At 46.5% G+C, this 19,022-nt stretch overlaps 1 protein-coding gene across 4 annotated transcripts in view; it reads left to right on the top strand.

Annotated features, from left to right (window-relative positions):
- PHF2 (PHD finger protein 2) overlaps positions 1-18,811 on the top strand; it is a 95,822-nt gene extending 77,011 nt beyond the window's left edge. For 3 of the 4 annotated variants that reach the window (XM_048061574.2, XM_067003270.1, XM_067003269.1), the window contains 8 exons: positions 63-241; positions 469-542; positions 2,446-2,603; positions 9,871-10,148; positions 12,666-12,761; positions 13,682-13,791; positions 14,984-15,245; positions 17,878-18,811. In XM_048061574.2, coding sequence (XP_047917531.1) covers positions 63-241; positions 469-542; positions 2,446-2,603; positions 9,871-10,148; positions 12,666-12,761; positions 13,682-13,791; positions 14,984-15,245; positions 17,878-17,966 — 1,246 coding nt within the window. In that variant the 3' untranslated portion in view covers positions 17,967-18,811. The remainder of the gene's footprint in view (positions 1-62; positions 242-468; positions 543-2,445; positions 2,604-9,870; positions 10,149-12,665; positions 12,762-13,681; positions 13,792-14,983; positions 15,246-17,877) is intronic. The other variant, XM_048061577.2, reaches the window with a different exon arrangement.
- Positions 18,812-19,022: the final 211 nt, after the last annotated feature.

The following is a 19,022-nucleotide window of genomic DNA, read 5'->3' as shown; positions in this document are numbered from 1 at the left end:
GTCTATTCTCAAAATGTTTCCTGGTCAGTATATTGTTACTGATTTGTAATTTTTTTTTGCAGTTCAAAGGGAGTCAAAACCCAACTGAATACTAGTGTGTTTGGGTCACTGCAGAATTTTAAAGAAGATAAAGCAAAACCTGTACGAGATGAATATGAGTATGTGTCAGATGATGGTGAGCTAAAAATTGATGAGTTTCCAATCAGAAGGAAGAAAAACACTACAAAAAGAGAACTGCCCTGTAAGAATATTTTAAGAATATTTTCTTTTTTTGTCTGTGTGACAGGGTCTTATGTGTTCGCTGTCCAAAACTAGTCTTTATGTTATGTGCTTTACAGTAAAGAAAACCATACCTTAACTGTTAGTCAAACATAACTGTGTTTGAATTGCTTTCAAAGTAAAGGCTTACGAGTGCTACTGTTTAGAAGAGAAAAGGACCATGACTTACTTTTCCTCTTTTTTATTCAGTTTTATCAGATAAAAAAGACACTCTGCAGCATACTCCTGTTAAGAAGCCAAAGGTGGAGTCGGTGTCATATAAGGTATGGTAATTATTGTAACTATCACACGTGAACACCCATTATATATCTCTTAAAGTATGTGGGGCTTATCCAAAATTGCCTGGAAAGTTGTCTCAGATCTCCTAGGCAGTGCTTAATGGCAGCTATGCAATATGCCTTGCTATAATCATCAGTGACTTTCGTTCACAAGATAATAGTGTCTTTTTTCTGCCCATGTGAGGTAACAGCACTGTAAATGATGGTAGTGAAGACTTCTTTCAATTGTCACATCCTCAGCCTGCCCAGAACAGATAGCATTCAGACATTGTAAGGACTAAGCAGAATTTGGCTTGCACTGCTTGTATGTGATTAGGCCTGTTGGGAAACATTTGTAGGGACCATGACAGTTGAACAGTATCACAAGAGAAGAAGCAAGCCATAAGAAGGAATGGGAAGGGTCAGAAGGAGCTTTATGTTGTGCCTGGCTTGATGTTACATTGTTGATGGGCACAAGTGTCTGTCCCGGGCAGTGTTTTGACCTGTGTCCCCCCCTTTGAACACTGATCATTAAAGATTTCCATGTTCATGTTTGACAATGAAACTCAGAGTAATGCTAATAGAACTGAAGGCATGTCATTTGGTGTTTCACATTACTGGAAGTCCTATTATGTACCAATTAAAGGTTTTATTTACTGTCACTTAGCAGAGTCTCCATCTGTCTATTATGGGCTTACATCTGGAATGCCCTGGGCTCAGACGGATATTTTAGCATGTCCCTAACTTGAGGCAGTGTCAGTGTGCCCGTTGATAGCTTTGCATCAAGAAGCTTAACAGTACAGGCATAAGTTTGCTCTTATTTGAGTTAGCGTTGTAGCTCAATGCTGGAAATTAAATGACATGCTGAAATGTTTTGTCTAACTGTGGTTGATATAAATCCACATTCTAATACCTGAATCAATCATAGAAAGAAAAACAGCTTGTTAACACAGAACTGTAGGTGACTGAAATATTTAGCCCTAAGAGCTAAACAGTTTTCTTCATCCTGGTTTGCCTCAGGGATGTTCAAGAATAAATGCATATCTCCTTCCCTCAGCCTGTAGTTGAAGTCTGGAGCGTAGTGCAGAGGGAGCAGGGCAAAACATGCTGATATCTCATTGCATGGAAGTTTAAGAAAGAAGACTAGTTCCTGAAGAAAGAAGTAGTGGCAGCCTAAGCAACAATGGCTAGAACTTTGGAGGCCTGAAAGCCGGCAGGAATGGAGAAAAAAAGTTGTTTTATTATAGTCTACAGTGCATAGAGGTATCAGCCCTAGAAAGTCAGTTAGTTGCAGGTAGCTTCCTTCAGCGTCCTCAGATGGTACTCATGTGTCTGTCCCATTCCTTTGTTCCATATTCCTGTTCTTTTGTAGCGGGGATGGTGGAAATGGGTCTGTCCCTGCGTCTGAGCTGGCCAAGCTAAGCATCTTGCAAGATACAGACCTAAGCCATGATGTCTGGGCTGATAGATACAGCCACACGCTCACTTCTGCTGCTGCATGGGTCTCAAAACCAGGAGCAGTGGCTGGGAAGGGAACACAGCACCTGGAAATACCACTGTTACTGTGGTGTGATCCCATGCGTAGGATCTGCTCTCAAAGCTGGCTCCCTAGGGTTGGAAGGGAACAGGAAAACCCACCATGCCTACAGGCTGGAAGGAGACTGATTTTTATTGTGTACCAGATTTTTATTTTTATTTTTATTTTTATTTTTATTTTTATTTTTATTTTTATTTTTATTTTTATTTTTATTTTTATTTTTATTTTTATTTTTATTTTGTTGTTAACAAGAGCAAATTACAATGGCCAGCCCTGTGTCTTTGGAAGAGCAGCAGGCTGCAGAAATTCTTGTGTTCTTTTTAACTAACTTAGTAAGTTTCCATTTTGTGAGCTGCCTTCTTGTTTTTGCAGAGTGATGACTCGTCGGATGAAGATTTGCTTCACATTGACACAGAGGCAAAGCCAGGGCGTAATTCCAAAGTAAAGAAAGAAAGCGGAAGTTCAGCAGGAATTCTTGACCTTTTGCAGGCAAGCAAGGAAGTTGGGGGTTTAGAGTATAACACCAACAGGTATGCACAAAGGGATTTTTTTTTTGCTCTTACCTGTAAACAAGAATTGCTCTTTTGTGGTTATGTGTGTAAGAATGAGAGAGAGAATGAACTTTGCAGCTCAGTCACTGCTTTTTCTCCAGTAAGCAAATTCTTCCTTTATCCTGTGATCTGGAGGGAGAGGTGGAAAAGTGTGTGGGAAAGATTTTAGTGGTATAATTTAAACAAATAGAGGCATTTCACATCTGTAAATGCTGAACATCCATTTTAGCAATAATACTATAATAGATGAATCATTCAAAAGGAGCTTTCTGCTCAGTGAATGCAGCTTGAGTTCACTGCCTCCACTCTTTATGTGCCAAGTCTGATCGTAAACTACAGATAGAAGAATTAGGGTATGCGTGCCATTTCAAAAGAAGCAGAATAGGACTCTTCACATATGGAAATGTCTTGCTTAATTCAAACCTTGGGAACAGAGCCCTGGAAAGGAGTTTTAGGAACATCAGAGTTTACAACTAACATGCACAGAATGGCCCAGCATACGTGAACTGCTGCATCCTATGTCCTGTGCTCCCTAGCAATCTGCTGGTTATGTAGATCTTTGCCGCTTATATGTGCAAAGCAGCAAAACCAACAGCAGAGCTAGGTATCATATTCAGTAGTTGCTGGGATACCCCAACAGCATCTTTTGCTTCCCTGCTTTTTTTTAGGTCTGCCTTGCTTATGCAAAGCCATAGAACCTGTGCAGAAAGTAGTAGTGGTGGTAGTGGGTCTGAGAGTTGATAAAACACTAGGTAAAGGGAGCCTGGTGCTGTCCTTCTCACCCAGGCTGTGCCCTTGCTGGGTGTTGGGTGTGCGTGACCCAGGTAAAGTGCAGCTTGCAAATTTGAAAGGGCCTGTTAAAGTGGAATCAGAGAGGAAGATATTACCTAAACCTGGGAAAGATTGGAAGTTAAAAGCCATAACTGTGAATTCCAAAAGATATGTCTCATGATCGAAGGGGAACATATGGAATAAATTATCAAAGGAAACCGTGGAAAGTGAATTTTATCAGTGATTTAAAAAAAATAAAATTTAATGTTGGGAGAGAAGATGGAATTTTTTTAAAGGCTGCAGTCTGGTGACAGAGCTACAGAGAAATGAGGGAACGTTGTTGAAGCAGATGTTTCGACCTTTCTCAATTTATTAGGTAATTGTCTCTTTCCCAACACAGATAATTGCAGGAGATTAAAGCATAGTATACAGACTGCCTTCATTCAGGAGACCTTCATCTCTGCATTGAACAGGGGTGTGTATGCGAGGTCTCCTGTAAGAGTTTTCTGCTCGTTCCTTTTGTTTTCCCATGGTACTCATTCCAGTGGTGTGTCACACAGCAGAACTGCAGGTGAAAAAAGCCAATGATTTTAAAAACAAATAACATAGTAACTGTCCTCAGGAGGAGGCTTATCTTGACAAGACTGTTATTTCTAGGGAAGAGATCTGATTTCAGTTTAGTGCCATTTTTCTTCCATTACTGCCTTCCTTCTAGCAAGGAGTGGTTGTTCAAAACCAGTGATTGCAGAGGGTATGGGGAGAGGTACCAAAGTGTCTGCAGCTCCCAGGTAATACAATATTTTTTTGTTGTCTGAGTACAAATGGGTCGGTGCTTCTAGATTTTCCTGATCTCTTGAGATTTGGCCCCGTCTGCTCTTCAAGAAACACTGAAATAATCACATTGGCACTTGTTATCTGTTTGGCTGTTCCTCTGAATTCCTTTTTCATTCTGTGTTATGGTGCATAATGGAACTAGAGTTTATATCAAATTTACACTTATGTTTTGGCAGGTAATTATACATTTGGCAGGTAGTTAGGTGTATCTAACTGTGGGAATTAGGTTGCCTGTGTAATATGACTCCCATACATGAATATCCATATAAAAGAAGAAAATGTCAGCCATTTTAAGAATTAAAGAAATCTGTCTTGGCCATGTTTACAGTACTAATTATTGCACGTACAGTGTGGTTCATTGCCTGCTTGTGATGTGCAGATATGCAGAGGTAAGCTGAAAATACAGGTTAAAGGAATGATCCTCAAAGATTCTCTCTCTTTCTTTGGTTGTGTCTTTTGCTGTCTGTAATGGGTTAAAACTGCCATTCAGTAACAGAGTAGGACTCAGGCCTTTCATTTTTCCTCCCTTCAACCTCGGCTCTGTATCCAGTGTATTTGTAGACTTTGTGGTTTCTGAAATGAAAGTCGCGAAGGCAGTCACATAACTAAACTTCGCATGAATTACTACACTGTGTGTGGTAGTTTAGTGGGAATGTGTCATATCAATTTTGGTTCTTGTATAAACAATTAGATTTTGGCAGCGTGTGTTGAAGCTTGATTGAAAAAAGCTCCTGATAAATGAAATTACTGTGTTTCGTTTCATAATTATGCTAGGCTTTTTAAATGGCCATAACGTGCTTCTTTAAAAAAGAAGAAACCTGATATGCAAACAAACTATGTCACAACATAATGCCGATGTGGTCCTGCCTGACTCTCAGAAATAATTTCCATGTTTCTTTAGTTTGTTTTCCTACTCGTAAGGCAGGTAAAGGGTAGTACGTATATGTATGTGTTTATATATATACTTATATATATAGGTCCCTTCCAACCCCTACAATCCTGTGATTCTGTGATATATAATGTACGTAGTAGTGCAGTAAAGTCTGTGTGGGATGTCCTCTGCTCGCATGGTGATCTGTGCAGATGAGGGTGAGCTCTGCAAGGGGAAGCACAGAGTCCTGTCAGACCAGCACCAGGGCTGCTGAACTGCAATAGTAACTTAGGAAGCAGGTTAGGGCTTTTTTGTGTGTTTATGACCTCACATGTATTGTGTGCAACTTTATTCTGTAAAATGTTAGATTGTCATTTGCAACTGACCAAAACAAATGTCCTGATGGCTTTACCTAGATTGCTCTCCCACACTTGTGCCAATGGTAGCAAGATGGGAAGAGACGAGAAGAGAGGTCCTGCAGAAAGGTTGCCGTAAATGTGGGAACAATCTGAAAAGAGCGAAATGGAATATAGGAAAAAAAAAAGTTGAGGCGACTAGTAGTCATGTGATCTTGAACTCAGTGAATCCCAAGTCTGATAAAATATGGATGAAAATACTGATTTTGTGCTTGAAGTTATTTAAGTCCTGTAGTTCTGTACATTTGTCACTTCTCCAAAATACTGACAAGTCATTAATGTCTCTGCTTCACTTCTTTGTAGTTCATTTCCATCTTGCCTTGGGGAAGATGAGGGAAATGCAGAAATGACAGGAAAACTATCACATAGGGAAAATGGTGATTCATTACCTCCCCCTCTCATGCATCAGTTCTTACCTGCAGTATTCCAGAACAATGCCAATTGGAAGGGACCTTGTGAAGTCATTTCATGCAGCTGCCGGCTCAGAGCATGGCCAGCTGCATAGTGTGACCTGGTTGTTCAGAGCATTGCCTCGGTGAGTTTTGGATATATTCAGGGATGGAGATTCTGCAGCCTCTCTGTGTGAGCTGCTCAGCCACCCTCAGCATGGCCCTTTTCTTCCTGTGGCTGGCTGGGATTTCCCCTCCGCTGCCTTTCATCCTTTGCTGTGCACCTCCGAGTAGGATCTGGCTTCCTCTGCTCTGTAACCCCATGAGGCAGTTCGTATGTCAAGTTAGTTATTTCCACTTAGAAAATGTTCAGTGGTTCCTGTGACTTTCCTTTGCTCTTACCTATTTTCCCCCAGTCATGAGACTGGGTGGAGCTATTCAGAGGTGAGACAAAACATTAGTGAGGTTACTGTCTCTTCCCCCCTTGCCCTTCAGTACCTCCAGCCGCTGTGCAGGCAGCGTGGAGAACAGGGAAGAGGCCAGCCTTCAGTGAGTTGTATTCCAACAAAATGAATACATTCAATTCCTAAATATGAGGATAGAGGTAACAGGTTCAGTAATTACCTGTGAAAGGAAGATGGTCTCTCAAGAGATGATGAACCCTCAGAGAGAGATGGCAGTAGGGGAGGGGCCAGCCCCAATGAGGGAGGCAAAGCCTTAGTCTGTCAGTGCTGAACTGTGTGTACTCCTGTCAGCGATCACAGCTGTTTGCCTGTTGCCACCTGCTCTGGAGTGCAGTGCCAGGGAAAGGATGCTCTTGTCAAGTCTAGGAGGGGAATGCAGGCAGAACGAAAGCCCTAAAGCATAGCCTGAAGGGGATGCTCTGTGCACTCCTCCCTGACGAAGACACTGCTAGCAACAGCAAGCTGTTCTGGGGCTCTGAGGCCCCTAGGCTTAAACCCATCCTAGCAAATAGCTGCAGGTAGCACTGTGGAGGGCACCACGCCATCTGTGGTGCGCAGACCAACGTGTCCTTCCTTGGCTTCCCTCGGTGGTGAGCTCCCCTTCCCTGCTCCTCATCACACCATCAGACTGGATGCACTGCAGGCTGATCGGTCCTGGAGGAGATTTTATTTGGGCTGAGTTTTAGCAACATATTTTCCCTTCTGTTACAGTGCTTCTCTCTGTTAATACTGTGCAAACGTGCTGCCAATTCCACCCGCTGCAAGCAGCAGCAGCTCCCCGTGAGCTCTGGGTGGGAGCCGGGCCTGGCAGGCCTCGGGGTCGGCCTCCACAGCCTGGTCCTGGGGCTGGCTGAAGCAGCCACTTCATGGCCATGCCCTGTTGGCCATCTGAGCATTTCTGTTGCCTGTGGCACGTGTCACGGCTGCACCAAGGTTTACTTCGTTGTCCTGGGGGTTACAGGCAGGGCCGGCAGTTTCCAGTGTGGACCTCTTTTGGTTCCTGCACTGTATGCGTCTGAAAACACCAGATGCTTGCTAGGCAGCAAATGGTTATTGCAGTAATCTATTTCCTCACTCGGGCAACCCTGAGAACACTAACACTCCAGTTCTTTGTAGAGTTTCTTTACAACAGAATCCCCAAAAGGGAGCCCACTGCAAAAGGCACGAACTGCTAGTCAATTAAAGTGTCTGTTTCTCTATTCATCCACTAATTTTTTTTTAGCTTGTGGAAAGGAAAGCAAGGCTGCTGGGATTTGCTAAGCCATGGCAGGGTCTGTGCTGTCGCCAAGTGCCACCTCACTGTGTGCTCGAAGGGCTCTTGCAAGCCAGCTGCTTGGAAGGGAGCACATGGGCAGAAGGATGCTGGTTGCTCTGCTTCTGCTCCCACTTTTACTGTTTTCAAGTTAAAGTTGGAACTCACAGTCAGTTTACTTTCATATATATATATTTATATATATAAGATCATTGCTGAAACTACAGAAAGGGGATAAGTCCTTCCAGAGTTTAAAAATTGCTTCCTGATTCTTCCTGTGTTTTTTTTTTTTGTTTGTTTTGTTTTTTTTTTTTTTGGCTTAGAAAGCTGAAATACCTCTAATAGAAGCACAGGCAAGCACTAATGAGAAACACTTTGCTCCGTGTGCAGCTCTGTCTCTTTAAGACATTTTACCCACACGTTCAGGTTGTGGTTTGACTCTCAGAACCACTGGTTTTGATCATATTCCACAATTTATTTGTTGAAGCTTGTGTTGCTTAAGGCAGTTCCTCTCTGATTTACCCATTTAGTGGTCAGTTTTTGATGGTCTGTTTGCACTGTTTTGAGAGTCCAGTGTTTGCAAAAACTGTTGGGGGGAAAAATGGAAAGAAAATATGTTAATTTCTTATAGATGGTGTGAAATATGCCTTTGTCAGGGGGAAGGCTAAGACATTTGGCATGATAATGAAGGGATTAAAATGTCTCTTCACTAAATAAATGTTTCGATATTCTTTTATTCCTTGAGTTGCAAGCTGCTGACACCAGTCCTAACTCATTTTCAGGATTATTTATAAATGCAATTAGTGCCCAGAAACTCCCTTTATGTCTAGCGTGTTACTCTATCTAGAGTCTTGTAATGGTTTTAAGTGGATTAAATTAAGATCAAATGAGAGAAAGTGATGTGGTACTGCTAATTTACTTGGGAAATGCTGTACGTTAGTGGCTTCTATTGCATAACTGTTCAAATATCTTTTTTTTTTTTTTTTGGCATTTCACTGTTTGCCAGAAGTTCTGGAAATACTTGATGATGCGTTCTGCATTTTTGCAGAATTAATGTCTGATGTTTCCTGATAAGATTAGTGTTCTTCTACATTCTTCTGTATTGTGAAGAACATGCTTTGCCACCTTGCTAAGTGTACGTGCCAGTCAGAATTTACACATCATTTAACCTCAGCCTACTCTGTAGGAATGTGTTGTTCTCTATAGTAGATGCACAGTGCTTATTGGCAGTTAGCAATAAAATGCCAAAAAGCAAGTTCAATGTGAGCAAGGTTTCCACCCACCCTGTAGCCCACTCATCCAGTCCCACCTCTGTCCAGCACCTCCCATCATCAGTCCATCCCACGTACACACCAGAAAACCTCCCAGGGCACTGTAGAAACCTCATGATCTGCTTGTGCTCCATCATGTTGCTCTTCTGACAGTCCTGGGGCAGTGAACGTCCCCATTGAGAGCTGTGGCTTGTGATCCTGAGCTTCATTCCCGTTGTTTGGATCCTTTCTCCACTTGCTTGGCAGTACATAGCAGAAGCCCACCACGACAGCACTGTTGCCTGTTGGTTGTTTCACTGCAGAGGGCACAGCCTGCGTTCCCCGTGCCCACCCACAGCAGCACCCTGGTGCGAGCTGTCCCACCTTCTTCGTGCAGTCACGGTGATGTGGTAGCTCGGTCACCACAGCCAGCCTTCTCCATTCTCCTGAGCTCTGTCACTTCTCGAGGGGAGCCTGAGAGCCTGCCCACTGTCATGGTCCATGTGCGGTTCCCCCTCACCACTGCTCCCTGCCCTCTTCAGGCTTCGCTTTCATACACAGTCATGTGAAGGAGGGGATGGAGGAATCTGAAATGAATTTGCAGGGGTATTGGCCAACAGCAGGGGTCTCATCGTTCAGGTCAGTGAAAGCAATGTGGTTTTCACCCGCTGCAGCTCCATTGCAGGAAATGGGAATTTGGGATGTGTGTGTAAGGGGCTGGGGTGACACCCTCAGGGTTGGGTAGTACAAATGCTGCATTGCTGGGAATACTGTTATGGAGGTTACTGTTACAGTAACCCCAAATCTAATGCACTGTGATGTTGCTGTTAACATAAAAATAACTGTTGTCACTTGTGGCATGCCCAGCTGCTCAAAGCACAGTAATCAGGAAATTTCTTCTAGCAACACTGCGAGGTGAAAGGAGTCAACTGTTTGAGAGGGGTTTGTGTTTTCATAGAATTGCTAATAGCTCTTGTATTTCTCAATGTTTTCCTGCAGTCAGCCACCTGCCTCACCCAGCACGCAAGAAGCAATCCAGGGCATGCTATCGATGGCAAACCTCCAGTCATCAGACTCCTGCCTCCAGGCATCCTGGGGTACCAATCAGGCGAAGAATAACTCCATCTCCACACAGAACTCTAAAAAAACAGGTGGTGGTAGTAACAAAAATGCTGGCAAGCGGTTACTAAAGAAAAGCACAAAAAACAGTATTGACATTGAAGATTATGATGAAGATCAGGACCATTTAGATGCCTGTTTTAAAGATTCAGATTACGGTACGTACACACGAAGCAGTCTGAGTTGTGTGTGTGCCTGGGTATGTGTGTGCATATTTACAAATACTCCCCGTGTTTCTCATGGGACGCTTTTTCAATTTCATGTGGTCTGTTACACTGAAATATCAAAATTTTAGTAAGGAAGAGTGTAAATAACAAGAGGTCTGCACTGCAAAATTAAGCAAACACTCCATAATAGGTAGACTGACTACAGAACCTGTGGTGATATAACTACCCAGTTAGACTGTATTTGAGACATGGTGTTACCAGTAGATCTTAAAAAGCATGGAAACAAACTGACAATGTGGCAGTCAGCCAAGAACCATGGGGAGCTGTCCCAAAAATGTGTGTCAGGTACTAGTACTTATGACAGGAATGTCCTTCTCTGCACAATAACACTAAAGTATCTAGGTAAGCTGAGTGAGAAGCTGAATTTGTACTTGGAAAAGGGTTCCTATGGTATTTTGAGTGTTGGCATAGAAAGTAAGCATCTGAAGCAAAAATGAGCACATAGCCAGTTTGCACCAGTTATATCAGTTCTACCATAATAATTTGCAGGAGCAATTTTGAATATATGAAGTGAGGAAAGGAAGAAAGTAATAATGTGAGGATTGATAGGAACTGGAAAACCTGAAGCCCTGAATGGGGCAAGAAGTAAGTAGAGGTTTGTGGCAAGTACGGCCATCAGAAATCATGTTATGACCGGAAAAACAGCATGTGTTTTCACCCTCTGAGATACCAAGGCAAAATGGAGGTCTTGCGACATGTTGCAGAAGGCAGCCCAGCCATTTAGAGTGCTCTGCGATGCAGTGGTGGTGCTGCTGGGTGCTTTGGGAAAGGGCAGCTCCATGAAGCGGATGCCACACATGGGCAGGGCTCTGCTCTGCTGAGGGGTAGATTTGCTCATTACACATCTGTGCTGCGACTGAATGGAGAGCCTTTGTTGTGAGCAGGCTTGGTTTTCAAAGGCTCTGCTGTTCCACATCTAATCAGCAGACTTACGGTGTCAATGGCCAAATGCCACAGTATGGGTAAAATCACTAGTGAAGTAACAAATGGCAATGGGCAAGAAAATCAAATGCCTGTTAAAAAATATACACACACAAACAAACAAAACTTCACAGTAAGGGCTGGGACAAAGTTTAGATTAGTTGATGTTTTATCCCTGAGGCCTTTGAAGGGTCCTTCGGTAGAATGGTTCGCATTTATCTCTTGGCCACTAGTAAATCAAGGAATACAGTTTCCAAGGTCTGCACAAATGGCGTCGTCTCGTTTCTCTCTGCCTAACTGTGCTGGAGTCACAAGCGCCAGGAAGGTGAGGTGCCAAATGAAGCGGTTGGCTTCCCTGGCACTGGGAATTCTGCTTGCACTAGGCAGGCTCACAGTAAAGGCTGCTCCCTGCTCCCGGGGGAAGAACAGGGGATGTGGCAGTAAAGGAAACTGCCTTGGTCTGCTCTGTGCATGAAGGGAACCATAAGTCACTGCGGTGTGAGTTGCAGTTGCGGGTATTGCTGTCCAGCGAGGATGCTGTTCAGACAGCCATGAATGTGAAAAAGCCCTACAGACATCAGAAACCAAGTGTGGGAGCCAAGATGTGTTGTGATCTCTCTTGCATGTCTCCTTGCTGTGACAGCTGTCCATGCCTGGTAATATCAATGGGCCATACCCATGCTGAGTCATAAGTAGGACCACTGCTACTGCGATAGAGATACATGGCAGATCACACGTATCTTAGCCAAGTTGTTGTGGATAGGAGTTTGTGGGAGGTCTGTAGGATCTTTAGGAGTGTATCAAGTGACAAGCGTACTTAATCTGCAAGCTGTGCTAGCGCTGGGCCTGATATCATACTGTGCATGTGAGAGAGCCTCCTTTGAAAACGTGGAGCAAGGCTTGCTTGTATCTGGCAAAACCTAAACCTATGGGAACAGGAAAAAACCTGAGACATGGCACCAAGTCCTTCCATGCAGTGCAAAGACCAGTCCCTTAACAAAGAGGTGGCTGTCTCCCTGTGAATCATAGTGTGGCTCACTTTTTCCGAAGCTTTTGAAGAAAGGTAGAAGCTCCTCTCATGGCAGGAGTACCTACACACCTACACATGTTTCTTTGACACATGAAGATTCACATCTTGTCTCACAAGGGGTTATGAGAATTGCACTGGCATGTCTTCAATATTAGTCTAGCTTGGGATAAAGAATCTTGTCTGTGTTTCTTACAGCTGTGCTGCCACTACACAGACAAGATTAAGACTGATTTTTGCCGTTTGAGAAGTTTGTGTATCCTAAAAGTAGCTGGTCGCAGCTTAATGACAGCAGCTTCTAAAATGCAGTTTGTGGATGAGAGCAGGAGAAAGTCTCCTGACTGTTGCAGCTGTGTCACCACTCAGCGTTACCTCAGGGGGACATTGCTCTTCTGAGCTGTGATACCTGTGCGCACCATACCTGTACAGAGCAAGTGGATCTGTGTGCAGCACAGAGCTATCACCCACACTGAAAGTATTCTCTTTGTTTTCCACTGTAGTTTACCCTTCTCTTGAATCGGATGAAGATAATCCAGTATTCAAATCTCGATCAAAGAAAAGGAAAAGCTCAGATGATGCCCCTTATAGCCCAACAGGTAAGTCCATAAAATCTGTGCTACCCAGACTCAGACTAAGTCATGCAGGTCCCTAATGAACCAGCCATTTGTCAAGGAATGTGGAAACTGTAAGACCACAACTAGCAATTTCTCTGTAGTGTGAAGGATTAATCCTTTCCAGCACAATGGGAGGTGATTTCATGTGCTGGGACTCACACCGACCGGTGTTAGCCTTTCGCCATCAATCAGCAGGAAAAAGTCATTCCTGGATGGGTTGTTTATTTTTCTTCATGTTCTTGGTGAAGGAATGATTGGTGGCCACCTTAGCAGTGGTGTAGCTGTGAAACCACAGACAGCTGAGTAGCCCTGGCTTTTAGGTGTTGACCATGTAGAGAGAAATGACAGGGAATGTGGTAATGGTCTCCTCTGGGTTTGGCCAAAGCTGATGGTCTGGAAGGGTGTTTTTGTTGTGGCTCACCAGAGGCAGTATAAGAGGCCAGGGGGTTTCTAGACCCCCCTTTGCTGTGGCTCACTAATGGGGGAGTCTCCACAGCTTGCTGTGTGTGACAAAGAAGCAGTGTCTCTGCTCATGGCACTGCGTGTCCATCCCCAGCAGATGGGGCGGTGGACGGTGTCCATTTGGAAACGATGCTGGAGTCATTCATACCTGTAGTAGGCAGAAATCTCCCATGGCTTCAGCTTCAGGAAGCTGCAACTGCCTGTGAGGTTACTTGGCTGTGTTATATCTTTGTTGTCAGCTTCTCCCCAAACCGCTGTGACTGGGTGGAGGCTGTCAGCACCTCCTTCTTCGTACACATCCTGGGGAAGGAAGAGCAGAGGCTGTGGCATCCCTGGCTCTTCCTGCTCAGGAGGGCAGAGTCTCGCTGCCCAGTGTGTGGCTCTGCTGCTCATCTGGGCACATGCTGCATGTGTCTCACCTACACCTGCTTTCCTTGCAGCACGAGTCGGCCCCTCGGTGCCTCGACAAGACAGACCGGTGCGAGAGGGTACAAGAGTCGCCTCCATTGAAACCGGACTCGCCGCTGCTGCCGCAAAGCTGTCACAGCAGGTGAGGTTGCTTGGGAAGTAGTAGCTGTCAGGAAATGAAAGCAGCAAAGTCATGCCCAAACAGCAGCAGTGTCAGCCCTTCTTAGGGTTTATTCATGTCAGTAACACAAGGGTCATCAGTCTCAGGTGAAATAAATGGGAGGAAAGTCCTGTAGTGTTGCAGCATACCTGACAAAGCCACAGCACAGGGCAAGCAGTGTATCAAGAGTACAGAAAAGCATGAGAGAGCAACCACAGCTACCTTGCAGGCTAATGGTAGAAGGAGGGTCCCCAAAAGGAGTGTGTGAGAATGGTGTATTGATATGTATTTGAGAGTCTGACTGATGTGATTGCCTTGTCTGTGGAAATTGGCTGCTGGGAAATGTTAGGGTTTTCTCTCAAAGCTTTGGTGAACCGAGGATAGCTAATGTCAGTTTAACAGAGATATTGAGGCATTTCTGGGTGTTGGTAAGTGTCCTTTGGTCTCTGGAGATGTCATATAGATGCTAAGTGCCTCATGCACATGGGCCCCACAAATGTGACAGAGCAAGGCGTGAAGGTGATGAGGTCTGCTGGAGCCAGGTTGGCGAGATGCCTTGGGGAGTTGCTGGAGTTGTGGCTTTTGGTGGCATTGCGCTTTTGTGATGGGTGCTGTTGGGTAGAAGAGCTCCAAGAATGGTAGCAGAGTTTCAACAAGAAGTGGATTTGAAGGTAGGCAAGGGAAACAGGATCGTGACAGACCACTTTTTTCATGATGTGTAGTAGTAGGTGGCGAGATAATGTGTGTCTTAGCAAGAAGCAGATTCAGTGAATAAGTGGGGTGCTTAATATCCTCCATGCTATTGTGAAAGTGTGTGAAGATTGAAGATAGGAGATGCCAGTTTATGTGGAACATCAAAAGGTTTGTTCATGCAAAACCATGCTGGTCTCCCAAGGCAGGGTCGTTTTGGTCCTGACTGGCTCCTACTCGCCGCAGTGTGCACAGAGTTAACAAGCAAGGAGGCTCTGCACAAAGCACAGAGAGGCAAGAAAGGCAGCGTGTGCATGCGGCAGAGATCTGTGAGAGAGATGGTATCGGAACAGACTGAGCAGTTTGTACATGGCAAACTCCATTGTTTTTCATTGTATCAGGACCCTAAGCAACGCCGCTGGCCCTTGCCATAGCTAAAGGTCTTCTGGGGATTAATATGAGCTTCATGTTTGTCATTTTAAAGGAGGAACAAAAAGGCAAGAAGAAAAAAAATACCAAAAAGAAGCTGTCAACCAACAACGCGAACAAACCGGCTCAGGAAGGCAGCTCGCCAGAGCCGAAGCTGGAGTCACATGCCAGCAGCCTCACAGATCACGAGTACACCGCAGGGGCCAGCACCTTTGGGGTCGCCCAGCCTAACAGGGGATCACAGCCGATGGCACCCGGTGTTTTCCTCACACAGAGGAGACCCTCATCATCCTCGCAGAACAATGCCTCCGCCAAAGGTACCAGGAAACGCCTGGGGTTACGCTGTAGGAATGGGGAAGGGTGATTTGGTCATGTAATCCATGCCATTTGCAGGGCCCTCACGTATTGTGTTTGTCATGGGTCTGTAGAATTGTTTTGGTAGATCAGATCTGGTTGGAGATCTGGCCCATGGCCTTGGCTCCCCTGGTAGTGTGGGCCCAAATTTGTGCCTTGCTGCTGGGCTGTTGTTGCTGGGTGTGAGGCATCCTGTGCTAGAAAATGCTCCTGAGCATGCCCCAGGGTTCCTGAGGAGGACATGCAGTGGCCACGTCACAGTCCAGCCCGTCTGGTGAAGCCTTGTCAAGGGGAGGATGCATCCATAAAGGCTGCTCTGCTCAGGGCTGGGTCAGGCACTGCTGAGGTCGGCTAGTGGTTGTGCAATACATGTAAAGGAGGACGTCCTGCCCAGCGCATAGAGTAGTGCAAATCTGCAAACCTGTCCTGAGAGTTGCAGCAGGAGAGCAGAGGAATGTCAAACCTTGGGAGTAACACAGCCACGCAAACAAAACCAAGAGAGGAAGAAGTCGCTTGTCTGCCATAGGGAAAGCGTTTTAAAGCCGGGGCTGTCCTGGGGTCTGGGCTGGGGCCTCCTGTTCTCTGCTTGAACTGTGCTGAGAAAGCACGATAAAGGCAGGTGTGTGGGACAGGCAAAAACTCCAGTCAAGTGCACTGTGTATGGTGAAGATCAAGTGCTCGATCCCACTGGGAGAGGCCCTGTTGTAAAAAGTGAGGCTATGTGGCAGATGTTTTCAGTATTCTGCATTTGAGTGGAGCAAATTAGAGGTAGTGTGTAGTGTCCTGCAGCCCCTTTGAGGGGTGCCAACCAGTAAAACACCAGGGCAGCTGAATGGGCCATACAGGAGGATGTGTACAGCCCGTTATAGGCCCAAGGGCTCTGTCAGGAGCTGGCAAGACCTATAGCTGTCTGCAGAACCAGAGTGAAATGAAAGTATTTGCCTGGAATTGTGTCTTTGTGATGAAATGGTAACGTGAATAAAACAGGTCCAAGAGCATGGAAGATGTGATGGGAAGAGGAGTGCTGAATGGAGCCAGGCCCTGGTCTGGCAGGTGAGCTGGGTGCCCAGTCAGGTCATCGTGAAGGGAGCCTGAACAGGCATGTGGATCACACCTTGCCCGTGACATAGCTCAGTCCTCAAAGGAGGGAAGGAGCCATGTGCCAAGAGTACGTGCCTGACCTTGAGGGAGAGGAGCACGTTCAGAACCTCCAGTGAAGGGCCTTGAGTCAGCTGGGGCCACCAAGGGGACTTCAGAGCATCTCTCTTGCATGGAGCACAGGAGATCCCTGAGCTTGGGAACTAACAGGTTGGGCATCATTGGGAATGAAGGGACTGGAAGGAGAAGGTGGGATGAAGCAGAGTCAGGGAGCTCTCAGACTATTTCAGGGAAGGGAGATGACTCATAGTGGGGCAAAAGGATGAGAAATGAGGAAATTATAAATTGCCTTTGTATACTGCAAGTCTTCTGTGGCTGTAGAAGCACATTCTTATTGAGAAAAGGTATGGTGTGGAAGGTCACCACCTGCCCTTTTGGGCTGGAGCACTCAATGCAGGTGGGAGAAGTGGAGAGGAATCGAGTCTTTGCAGGTGTTGCATGTGAGTGCACTGACAGCATGATGGGCAGGGAAACAGCTCTGTGGGTTTGTGGTGTGCCAGGTAGTCCCAGATACCTTGGAGATTCACAATGTTTCTGGCTGTAAGGTAGTAGCTGGCGAGAGGTGGGGTAGAGATCAGCTGTGACAGTTGTACAAGTCTCCGAGGACAAGCACGCAGGGAGCACAGGCCTTCCTGAATGGCACAGCCCATGAGCAAGGGCTCGCGGTGGTGTTTTTCTCTCCTGAGTGTGGGGATAGGGGAGGTTGTCCCAGTTAGGTGCTTTGTAGTGCCTTGGTGTTAGCCTAAATTTGTAAAGATGTGCATGTCTGTGCGTGTGTGTGTGTGTGCACCTGTACATGCATCTGTTCAGCAGCTTTTGCCTATGCTGGATGCAGATGGTCTCTCTTGGGAAAGAGAGGGCAAGGAACCACAGTGGTACATGGACTGGTGCCAGTGAGGTGCCACGCAGTCTCAGTGTCCCTATGCTACAAATTCCCCCTTGAGTGTGTGCAGAACAGTAGAGAGGTGCCCAGAGGTCCTGGAGGTGCGTGCATGCCCACGGTGAAGGCAGGCAGCGTTTTACAGCCTGTTGGGTGCCCGTGTGAGCACAGCCTCCCCAGTGGGGGAGAGTCACTTGGTTTGGACGGACCGTCATGCTGGGGGCAAACTGGTCACCCACAAGCCATGAGCTGGGATGCATGTGGGCTGGGTGAGGGCACAGCAGGGCTGGCACTGTGGGGGCAGTGGGTGCCCCAGGTGTGTGACGGGATGTGCCCCAGCTGCGGTGGTGCCACTTTGGTTCCTGTGCTTGATGCACCAGGGAGCTGGGGTGGGAGCGGGCAAGGCCCCAGGCTTGTGGGGTGGCTGCGGCCTTGTGGAGGTGCTGGGATGGGGCTGGGCTTCCCGTGGGGAAGGCAGCAGTGGTATGGGGCTGGAGGGTCACTTTGTGTAGGGCTGGAGCCGCCCCGGGGCTCACCCGCTCCCGCTCTTCCTCCAGGAAAGCGCACGAAGAAGGGGATGGCCACGGCCAAGCAGCGGCTCGGCAAGATCCTGAAGATCCACCGGAATGGCAAGCTGCTCCTCTAGCGGCCTCCGGGCTACTGCTACCTAACTTTGGCCACCACGACGGCAACCCTTTTAACTTTCAGCGGTCGGAGTGTACAGAATCCTGCTATAAATATTTTTTAATATAGATGTCCTTTCTCAGAGTGCTGAGAGCGACCAGTCCGCAAAAAGTTAACGCGCCCCCGGCCCGGCCCCGCGGCGCTGAGCAGTGGGAGGCGGTGAGGGGCGGCAGGGGGCGGGCGGGCGGCAGTGCCTGGCTGCCGTGTAGATGCGTCTCCTGAGGCATCCTTTTCCTAGAATGTAGCTTGTACATAGCTTTTGGAATAACGACCACCCGTTTTTTATAAGGGGAAAGTCTCTCCGGGCGCCGCCAGCCGCAGCGGCCCGTACCAGCTCTTTGCGTAACTTCTTGTACGAGGAGGGAGACAGTTATTTTACTAGCACCTTGTGGAGTGTTTCCGTGTTTTGTGACGATGTAATTTATTAATGTTTGTAGCTTTTTATATTTGTACATTTCTTATGGGCTTTGTTTATATACACACATTACCGGGGCGCGGCGCCCGCGGGGAACCAGAGCCACCCGCAGCCATGGCGAGGGCCGTGAGGGCCGCGCCAGCCTGGGCGTCGCGCCGGCTTTTTTTATTATGATTATTATTATTAGTATTATTATTTTTTCGCGACATGTACATTTCTAACAAAGTTTATCGTGGCTATCTATCTATGACGGTGTTTTATTTACCGATTCATATCAAATGCTCTTGTATCAAGTTCACGAAATCTAAGTAAACCTAGAGCAAAGTTTAAAAAAAAAAAAAAGGGAAGAAAAAAAAAAAGAAAGCAAAGTAAACTATTTCAGGTTTTGTATACATCTGCCTGGGCCTGGCCTTTTTGTGGGGTCGGTGAGGGGCGGCGCGTGGGCTCAGTGGAGGGGCGCAGGGCAGCTGTGTGCCCCCGGGTCCCCCTGTGCGGGCAGCAGGCAGGGCAGGGCGAACGGCCCGGCGTGGTGCTCTTGGTGCTCTGCCCTCTTCCCCCTGCTCCTCAGCAGGGGCAGGCAGGCACGGAGCTGTGCTGCCCCTT

This window comes from Anser cygnoides, chromosome 10 (assembly GCF_040182565.1).
Source record: "Anser cygnoides isolate HZ-2024a breed goose chromosome 10, Taihu_goose_T2T_genome, whole genome shotgun sequence".
NCBI lineage: Eukaryota > Metazoa > Chordata > Aves > Anseriformes > Anatidae > Anser > Anser cygnoides.
The sequence above is the reverse complement of the archived record's forward strand: the minus strand, read 5'-3'. Positions and strand labels throughout refer to the sequence as shown.